The 10,875-nt window shown below is 40.2% G+C and overlaps 1 protein-coding gene across 1 annotated transcript in view; it reads left to right on the forward strand.

The window, feature by feature from the left end:
* Positions 1–10,574, forward strand: part of PPP1R3A (protein phosphatase 1 regulatory subunit 3A) — a 30,538-nt gene extending 19,964 nt beyond the window's left edge. The window contains exons 2-4 of the mRNA XM_054813604.1: positions 2,581–2,639; positions 2,752–2,888; positions 5,133–10,574. Of these exons, the coding sequence (XP_054669579.1) occupies positions 2,581–2,639; positions 2,752–2,888; positions 5,133–7,670 (2,734 nt within the window). The 3' untranslated portion in view covers positions 7,671–10,574. The remainder of the gene's footprint in view (positions 1–2,580; positions 2,640–2,751; positions 2,889–5,132) is intronic.
* The last annotated feature ends 301 nt before the right edge of the window (positions 10,575–10,875 follow it).

The raw sequence follows: 10,875 nt of genomic DNA on the forward strand, positions 1-10,875 counted from the left end.
AGGATATGTCACTCCTCACTTGTGATGTCCGTGACAGAGGGAACGAATCCCCCTTTGGAAGGGTTAATCTCTCACTGCTGATGATAGGGATGATGTACACGACTGCCTGAGCGTAGGTGCTTAGAAAACTAAGGCTAGGTAAGGTAAACCCCATCCTGCCACATGCCCATAAGCATCCACCTTGAAGCAGATTTATACTTGTTCATTTAAAGATACAGAAAATAGGTACTCCTCCTTAGCATCCTTATTCAGACTGTGTCTGTATTTTATACTGAAAAGTTGTTAAAGCCAAAAGTAGTCACTGGATAGAGAACACTGGGAACAGGAGGCAGAATCCAGTTTCTCTTTTCTCCAAGGAATGAAGAGTAAGCTAAAGAGTAAGGATCCTGCTTGTATATCCAACTTGAAGAGCAGTAGGCAAATCTGCCCTCCAGTTTCTCCCTAAATGTTCTGCATCCTGATAATTTGGGTATTTTTGGATGTGTGTGCAGTGGGAATTTTAATCTCATCAGGGTGTGACAGAAGCTGAAAGTACCACTGCATCTTGGATGCGAGCTCTGGCTGCCAGTAGAGTATTATGTTAGACGCGGGTATGAACATCTCTCCTTCTTCTGGGAATGCTTCTTGAAAGAAAAAAATGTGTCAGGCTCCATTCCTTTAACAAGTAGATGAGGGCTGCCTCTAGCAGCAAAGGATGCCACCCTTGCTTCCCTAGAGTTGCATCCGCATGGCTGAACGCTGCAGGTAGCCAGCTACGTTCAAAGAAATGCTTTGAGGCACTCTTTCCTCCCCGCCCTGGATAGCAGTAGAAGGTTCCCTGCTGTGCCCATGTGGTTTTGGGATCATTATTTTGGGGTGACTGACTCAGTTCATGCGTAATATATGTCTTGGCTCCTAATTCGGGGTTTTTGCAGACGCCCTTTTAGCACCTAAATGCTTTAATGCCTCATGGTTAAGCCCCAGTGTACACAGTGGAAGCAGGTGGGTGAAAAAGATACAAAAGGACAGAAGAATACTGGGAACTAGATGTAACACTAAGACCAGCATTTGAACAGTAAAGTGAAAAAGAATAATGATATATAAATAATAAGCAGTAATGATTTACCTTAAAAACCCTACAGATCTACTGAAAAATCAAGGCCTGGCTCTGCCGGCCTTTTCAGGATGAAATGCAGATTATAGCAAGTGCTGGCAGGGGAAAGTACACCTCGTTGTGAGTAGGAGAGTGAGAAACATATGGAGGCTATGCATGTACCAGAATTCAAGAGTGACATGACATTCATATAGATAGCAAGAATATTCAGCATTACTGCAATTAACGGTGAAAAAGAACTGTTGAGAGACAGTTAAATCTTGTGCTTCAAGGACAGCTTCTAACAACAAAAGGCCAAAAGGAAATTTATTAGGGCAGTGCAAATTACTCCAAGTATTTTCCTAGAAGAACTTTACATCTTCCCCTGAAGTATCTGATGGTGGCCAGTGTCAGAGATCAGATGCTAGACTGGCAGGATCTTCTGTCTGCTTTAGTCTGGCAATCCCTATAAAGGCTGGATTTTAAGAAGTTGGTGACAGTCGACGTCTAGGTTCTTTTAACAGAGTATAAATTTAGCATCCTCCTTCTGAATTAAGCATTTAGGTGGCAGAGTTAATGTTATATCAATTCAAATGAAGGACGCTAGGAGAAAATAGAAGGGGAAAAGATTAATATTTAAAAATTAGAAAGTAATTTTCAGTAACAGAGGTGGACGGCTGGTTGAAAAACGCATAAATTAAGACCTACAGAAAAAAAATTGCTCCTCATAGAGAAGTCATTAGGAGTGATATAATAATTTACATTTTACATAAGTGACATTCTTTTTAGAATTTTTTTTTTCCCTTTTCCACTAAAGGTTACATCCCTATAAGCACACAATTCAAACTGCTATCACTTTGCATTGATATTGATGAGGATGGCAGGCACTCAGCATCTCTCTGTAGGTGTTTGTCGTGTTGGACCTGGCCTTTGTTTTCACAGCCAGCAAAGCAACAGAAAAAATTGCACCGGCTGCAGGGAAGCAGAATTCATTCCTGCCGACCAGGCATAGCTTAGCAACAGGATTTATACTGTATACATGCAGGGAGAATCTTTTGATTTATTTCAGGTAACAAAGATGTGTTTTTCCAACAATCTCTGTATACATACAAAAATTTGAAAAATATTAGCAACAGAGAGGCCCAGTCTCCTGAACACATATATCCTTCCAGACCCTTGCCTGACCCCAAAGTTACGCTCTCCTGTCACTGACCCATCTAATCACCTTTGTGCTGCTTTCTCAGAAAAGGCCTGGGAAAACCCATCAGCTTTGCAATGTAATCTGAAGGTCAACACATTTTCATTTTCTTGGCCAATTCTTTCTTTGATCAAGACTTAATATCAGGTCACTCAAAAAAAGCTACATTTTATAAAGCTGTTATTTTCAGAATTTCAAACAGCATTCAAAATTTTGTGTAATTAATTAGCAGTCTTTAGAGCTGAGTCTAAGAGGAATTAGAACAATAATTTTTGCAGAATAAAACAGGAAGTTTCTTTTTGTTTAACAGCAAAGAAGAAATATTGGCAACGTCTGACGATGATACGTGGAATAATTCAAGGACTTCAGGTACAACACCCGGTTTAATTAGTTCTTCCTTACTGCACATGTTAATTAAAAAAGATAGTGTAACAAACAACCTCATGGAAATTATTCAAGTATGTTTTTGTTAACTCTTCAGACACAAACATCCCAGAGATTGTTTATTCACAAGCAGAAGACAAAGACACCAAACCAGCTAATGAAAATATAAAAGATAAAAATGCAGAATACAACCAGGGTGATCACGAAGATGATGAAAAAGAATTAGAATTGCTGGTAAGTGTTATACAATTATATCTACAGTATTAAATGATATGAATCCATTTACGCTTCAAAGCTGGTGAAATGCCCCCTTTTAACAGAGCTGACTGATGTACTAATTTACAAATGTAAAGCCCTGGTCTGTACTTTCATTGAATCTCTAACTGATTCAACAATAGAAGGTGCTTTGATTTCAGTATAGTGCATCAACTTTTTCTGGTCTTAAATTAATGACTTCTCCCTTTTACTTCTTTACCAGAGGCTCTAAATGATAGTTTGAAGGAATTAGAAGAGTGGCATTTCAAAAATCTCTCCTCCTAGTCTCTAGGATGGCAATATTCTTAAATAAATGCTTTATATTTGGTAAAATTCTTATATTTATGGTACTGTTTGCTTTCAGACTTTTTCAAAGGATAGCTATGTAACATGCTCTATGAACAAAATAAATATATATATATTTATATTAGCAGATTTTTCTATATCAGTATTTGACATTAGATTTGTTATAATAAATTTCACACTCAGTGAACATTCAATCTATTTGGATTTGTGTGTGTGCATGTGTGTGTGTGGTTTGGCTTGCATTTTTCAATATGAAGGAAAAAATGGCAATAAATGAGACACGTACAACAATCTATTATTCTCAGTGTCTGTTCTCAGCTCATATCATTTGGGTGCATAGATTCATAATCATAGATTATAATAGCTATTACCTGTGAAAATGTGAATGCTGAATCAGACAGGAGAGGAAGATGAGAACCATTCTTTTTTTTTTCCCTTATTGATAGAGAGAGAATAAATTCCTCTTATTTGAATATAAATTTTTCTTGTCTTCTACTTAAAAAAAGTTGAAAATTGTTGCCTATTGTGGGACCTTTCACTGCCTGAAAGTCATCTCCTTTTTCTTTTTCTTTTTTTTTTTAATTGTGAAACATAAAAAAGGAGGACCTCTCAAATCCCTTGTCGTTTCTCAGTCCACCCTGTTACAAAAAGCAGGATCAAATATAACCGTTTGTTTATCAATTGCCAGGATTGTCCGTACAATAAATGAAAGGGGAGCTATAATTTAGATGTTAATTTGCACTATGCGCTCTTTAATGAATTAAACAATGAAGGCTTATAATAGATGGAAATACAACCAAATCTTTGAAACGCACAGGCATTGGCTCACAAGACAGCTGTGCAGTTGACAAGTAACATGAGCCTTATGTGAGAAGAAGGGGAAATCGTAAGATTTGCATATAATTATTGAGATCATGCAAATGTCAGTTATGAGGAGGGGAAAAAAACACAGGCATCTCACTGTTAAATCCTGACAGTTGGCATCACCGAAGAACTCAAATACACTTGAGCACTGGTTGGCAGAGGGTCATTAAAACAGAATTTGCAGAGACATTAGCTCCCTCACTTTTCTTTGAGTGACGTTTTACTATTAATAGTTTGCAGAGGCTTTGCAGAAAACATATTAATAAGAGAAACTGTAATGGGGGTATCTACAGCAAGTGCAAATGCATAAAGGGGTGCCCAAGAAGCTAGCCTCTAATTGATTAGCTGGTGCTATCACTGTGACTATGCTAAAGCGAGAAGAGAGTGCAATGACAAGCAGGCATAGCTGAATAATACAATATGATATTTGGGAGCTAGGAGGGAGAGTGATTAGTTTCTGGCCTTTTACTTCACTAATCTCATTTCCAACTCATGTCTTACCAGATTGTCTAAAAACAGTCTGGTCTGAAGCCTGTAAAATGGTCCCTGAGAGAAATGAAGCACAGATAATCCTTACAGTATTTGTCAGTGTGAAAAGTGTCTTTGTTTTACTGGACAATACTGTACATTACCAGGCTTTGATGTACTGTATCAACGCCCTCGTTTAAGCGCCAATCCTCCCCCCTCGCCCCACGCCTGCTTCTCTCCAAACCTAGAACCAAATGTATAGAGAATGAATTAGCCTTCCTTTAAGGGAATATTCTCTTCAGATTTAATTTGTATAAAATGCACTAGCGGCTTACTGAACTCATGAATAAAGAGAGAGGGTTCTGAATGCTATTTTATTTCCTGCTCCTTTCAGCACCACCATAAAGCTCATTACCTATGTTAAAAAATACATACAATGCAAATTTTGCAAATGGTTTGGAACACGTTTCCATAAAAGCTTTGTTACTGAAAACAAAACTTTCCATAACGAAATCCTGCCTCCTTTATTTGGCATATTTTTTGCAAAGTGCTTTTTGATCATTCTTTTCTATTCTATTGTTTCAGCTAAATCAGCACTTCACAGGAGCTAGAGGTACCTCTTCCAGAGATGAAAGGAATTTATACACAACAGAACCAGTTAATTTTCCAAGTGAAACTGAAAGATTGGAGAAAAAGCTAACCTGTATAGAACGCAGCAGTGACTTGCTAAGGCACCCTGTGCCTATCAGTTCCTCATCTGAAAACACTTCACAAGAGATAGGAGGAGAATTAAAAGATAAAGTTAAGTATTCTCTAAGAGATTATAATAGTCAGCCATCAGGGAAGGAAGGTGCTGCCAGCTCAGTAAACAGCTGTGAGCGGTCTTTGGAACATACTGGTGCCAGTGAAAGTCTTTTATCGGCAAAATATTTTCCTGGGACAAAGCAGAATGAGGCTATCGATATTACGGCTACTGTCTCAAGCCAACAAAGAGAGAGCCACACAGATATTTCAAAAGGAGAAACAGATAGTGCCTCGGGAAGTAGGATGATGGAGAGGTTATTCATCAGTGAGGATGCTGCTGATACCTCGAAAGGGGCCTGTGAAACGAGACCAGAAACCATTCCTCCAGAGCATGATGAATCCATGCAATTAAATGCACACATAGCAGGAACGCTGGATGGCAATGCTAATCCAGCTCCGGAGCACCAGGTGCCGCAAATATCTCACCAAACTCTGGATTCATTGTTGTCAGATGCTGACAAAAATGAAGGAAAAATCAAGATGATTGAAAGCAAAGTTCAGGTACATTTAAGAGGAGATTTATACGCCGACACTTTTGCACATTCTGATGTCTCAATAGATTCCACAAAGAGCCAATATACGCAAAAAAAAGGAGTTGGTGAAATGTCAGGAAAGGACCATAACCCTGATGCAGGGAAGGAGAAGAAAGTCATCGAGGTAGCAGACTTAGCGCTAATCGGCGAGGAGGAAGCACCCAAGCCTTTCGAGTCCCATCGAAAACACACCACCAAAACGTTGAACACAACGCCTCTGTCAGCCGACGACCACAAACAGGTGCCCAGGCCTGCACAGGCAGATCCTCCAGCATCCTCTCCGGGGGATGAAAGGAGAGACGAAGACACTCGGGAACACAGAGGATTCACAAGGTTAAAAGACAGAGGAAAGTCAGGCAACACAAATAAAGGAAGACTGATAGGAAAGGAAAGCAGAGCAAGCCCCGTGGAGCTGGGGTGGCAGGAATTGGGTAGCGAGGTGCGGTGGGGAGCGAGGGGGAACACGGGGCCTGGGAGTACGGCTTCCACTGAGGAGTTGTTTACCTGCCAGGAGGCAGAGAGTTGTGAAAAGTCTTCTATCTCCGAGCAGAGTATAACAGAGGAAGCAGAGGCAGGTACAGCTTATATAATTAAAACAACATCAGAAACTGCTCCAGAAAAAATGTCTGCCAGTGAAAAAGCAGTAATTGCTAAGCTACCTCAAGAGACTGCACTAAGTGACAGGCCCACAGAGGAAAAGGAAACAGCGTTTGATACACATGAAGGGAGAAATGATGGTTCACATTATGCTCTTTGTCAACTCAACACAGTGGGTGTATTATATGACACTGAATTTGAAAAGGAATCAGTTTTAGATATTTATAATGCACGCATACATGAAACACTGCAAGGAGAAACGATGTCTGTGTGCAATAGCAGGGAAAAACGTGCCAAAGCACAACCAGACATCGGTGATATTCTACCTGTAGGAGAAGCAGTAAACGCTTCTGCTGCAGGAAAGAAAGAAGATTTGCAGCAGGGTTTATATTCAGAAGTATCTAAATGTCCCCCGAGCGCCCAGAAGCACCTATCCAGTGAGGAAGCAGAAGCACTCTGTAGGGAAGAAAGCCATGTCGGTACACTCTCCTATTTACGTGCTGAAGCTGAAACAAAAATGCCACCTTCTGGTACAAATGCTATGTCCAGTTACCATTCTAAAAGCTCTTTAGTGGCATCTTCTGTGGCAGGAGATATGGAACATCTGTATGGACACTTTGAATTCAAAGCCATTGACAAGGTTGCTGCTGAGTCAGGGTGCGATTTAAGTCTACCAGATGAAATGACATGTATTAATAAAAGCCTCTCTCCTGAAGCTGAAAAAAAAGAAGTACCTTCCACTTCAGACACAGTGATTTCTAGAGAAGGAAGAGGAAGGAATGTAGGTCAATGTTTCCATCAGGCAGAGTTCAAACAAGAGAAGCCATCAAGGCCAGAGGTTTTAATTAGTAAGCCTACTGAAGAAGTTGGAGGGACACGCTCTCAATCTGACCGTTTAGTAACTGAGGGGAAAACGCTAAACTGGCTTGATGACGCACAGAAGGAAAGCCAGCACATTTCTGATTTTGCAGATATTTCTAACGAGAAGAGTGAAGCACTTAAGTTACCTAGTGAGTCTCCAGCTTTAAAACATATTGCCTGCAAAATCTTTTATTTCTTCTTCTTTCTTTTATTTGCTGCAACACTCTACCACTATGATTTGATGGTTTGTCTTGCACTCTACCTGTTCTCCTTGTACTGGCTATACTGTGAAGGAGGAAGAAACAAGGAGTCTGTCAAGAAAGAATAACATTGATTGTCCACTGTGCTCAAGATCCATGGTCAATAGTCTCCAACCCCTCCACAGCATTTTCACTGTTAAAGAGCTTATTCATTGTTAGAACCAAAGCAAGTTTTCCACTGAAGCATCTTTTTTAAAAGATTACATATGAAGTTGAGCCTTCATATAAGTAATTATACTATATAGGACCATTATGTTTGGATCATTAAATACCTATATGAATATGAGTTCTGAAGCACGTCAAGTTGAAATGAAGTACAGCTGTTGCTCCTTAGCAGGATATGAAGAAGCAATGCTTCATATCACTTTAGTACTTAAACCCACCATTTTCTTGCATTAATTTCTTTTGCAGTAAAGCTTGATATTTTTCTGGGAGTTTTTTCTAAGTTTTTGTGTAGTTCTTAACACAAGGAACGGTATAAAAACTAACTCAGTATTTTGGTACTGACATTGCAGTTGATAATCTGCTAGTCTAATTAGCCAATGCTCTAAGAAATATGACATCCATTGGTAGGTTAATATTTTTTTTCCAAATTTTTATTTAATTGTTTTGACTTAGAGCTCCAGTGCTACCCCTGTTTGAAAAATGTAAGGCTTTGACTTCAGTAACATCACGTAACTTTCAGGATGTAACTGCGTAGCAGAATAGATGTGCTGTTTCCACCCTGAAGAGATTGCAGGCCACAGCCACAGGCCTCTTACCATTCACTCACATGCACGAATGTTTTTGGTTTTTGTAAATGAGGACTGTGTAACATGATTGAGAATTTCACTGAATTAAGTATTATTCCAGACAAAGCCTTTGAATAACATTTTTCATCAGCGTTGCTTGAGCATATCTACAAAGCATTAAATAAATTTTACAAAGGAGTGCTATGACTGTGTGGAGCATGTCTGAATTAGGTTTACTGCTTTTTTCTATGGCTTGCTACCTAAAACTTATCAAACATCAAGAAAAAACACAGGGCATAGCCCTGGCATTCAGTGAGGCTGCTTTGAGTGGTTTGGGTGAGGCAGAAAAACCTGGTATCTGCCCTGAGAAGAGCCCAGATTGATCCCACGCAGCAGGAGCCCCACAGGGCAGGCACACTGGTGGCTCTGCTGCTCCAGCATCGTGGGTCTCCCACGTAGGGTCATGCCCAAAGTTTGCCTGGAAAGAAAAGGATGGATAGATTATGTTGCGCTTCAGCCATTTTCCAGATGATGGTCACAAATGCCATCATAGGTTAAAAGAAGCACTAACACTATGTAATGTTACTGGAACCCTAGAATTTAAGGAGGAAAAAGAGTTGGTTTTAAGCTGTGTTTGTTTCCCTCTTCTCACTGCCACTGTGAAATACTGCATCAACTGTGAAAGGCTTGGATGCAATATATGGCTGAAGCTACATAACAGTGAAGTTATGTAGTTGTTAGCTTAGCTCTGAAATAAGTCTTTTAAAGTCCATTTAAAACTTATTCACATGTTTCAGGATATTAGGAGACTCTGCTACAGGAGGCACCTTGGCATTCCTGTTCTACAGGGGACAAAACTTTCGAGCATTGTGGGAGCGGTGCATTCAGTGGGGTGAGCAAATGTGTGGGTGATCTATTGCTGATGTGCGTGTTGACGGCTGGATACCTTGACAACTTTTGACAGCAATTCATGAATGAGTTATAGTGATGGGCTAGACACATTGAGGAGCAACACGTAAGTCTGTGATACTGGTCCAGATGTTCAAAGATATATAGGAGTTAATGCTCATTGAGATAAAGAAATTAATTCGACAGGCATTAGGAGCTCGATCCAATAAAAAGCTTAGGCTTAGACTTAAAGTAGGATTGGGGTTGAATCTGTGTAAGTCCAAAATAATGATCACAAACCCTTCTTTACCCCGCAGACTACAAATGCTGAAAGAACATAGCCTTTTTGTGATGTTTATAGGCACTTTTTAAAAAATGACACTCCCTTACTTTTGGTGGTTCGCTCTCTGCAGTATGAAAAGTCCCTGGTCTAAATGGTTCAGAATTTCAGCCTCACTGGGATAGACACGTCAAGTATGGCTTCCCTTCCCAATACAGTGGGAGCTATTGAGTAGCGTGATATATTCTGACAGGATCAAGGTCCTCAGTTAGAGGGCTAAAAAGGTGGAGGAAGCACCCTGCATCTGTCCTGCTGAAACTGTCGCTGTGCAGTCAAGTACCAGAGCCCTGGGGCCAGAGAGAACAAGCACATAAGACACATTTTAGTCTAATTGTTAAAACCACCATGCCAGAAAGAAGAATCTTTAGATTCAGTTCCCAATTCAAAGTCATCTTCAATCTAATTTACCCTCTAACACTTTAAAGCAAAATTCATAAAAGACCAAAACCCAGGTTCCTGTCCTGTTAGGTAAATGTTCTATTTACTAAACCACAGGATTCAAACCCATGTTTGCATATCTCCAGCTTTACCAAACCTGGGCCTTCCATCCAGCAGGATGTACTTTAACCACTGGATTACTATTGTCAGGGGGATTCTGGTCCCCAGGGTTTGGAAGTACCTCTGTGCATAGATGGGTTCCTACTTTGTCAACTGGGTGAAGCTGAAAGTGATTCTCTGCTCAAAATAATAGCTACTTTTCTTTTCCATTTGAAGGCGGAGACTTTCATTTGCAGCTCACATCCCAGGGGAGTTTTCTTCTCCCAGAGATTTGGTCCTAGAAGAGACATATAATGTCTATTTCCTAGAGAAACCTAAATCAGATGTAGTCCAAACGCTTAAGCATCTGAGATGATAGCTAAATAACTTTATATATCTTGGAGAGGGACCTTATTGCAATCAAAGTTGAGCAGTTCAGCCACTATGCAAGTGGGAAAGCCTGGCTGTGTTTTTTGATTGAATCTTTGGGACTGCAAGGAGAGTGCACTTTGGGAAATCATTTGGTCTTTTACCTGGGGGACATGACCTCCTGGAGCCATGGGAACCTCTGTGTGGTGGTCTTGTCTGTAATGTGCAAGTTGAAAGTGGTTTCTCTCATTTATTTCAACCTAAAATACTTAGTCAGTTGTCAAAGATCCAGCTCAGCTGATTGGACAGCAAGAAAAGGGGTCAGGGATAATTGATGGGCCCAGGACTATGGGTGGAAGAAAGTCGTTGGACTCAGTCTCTGTAGAACGGCAGAAAAGTGTTACGGAGAGTCCAGGAAAGTCAATGTGACCTCCAAAAAGAATGCAGGGGATAAATAGAGAGGATCTA

The sequence above is a fragment of the Grus americana genome, chromosome 1 (assembly GCF_028858705.1).
Source record: "Grus americana isolate bGruAme1 chromosome 1, bGruAme1.mat, whole genome shotgun sequence".
Classification (NCBI taxonomy): Eukaryota; Metazoa; Chordata; class Aves; order Gruiformes; family Gruidae; genus Grus; species Grus americana.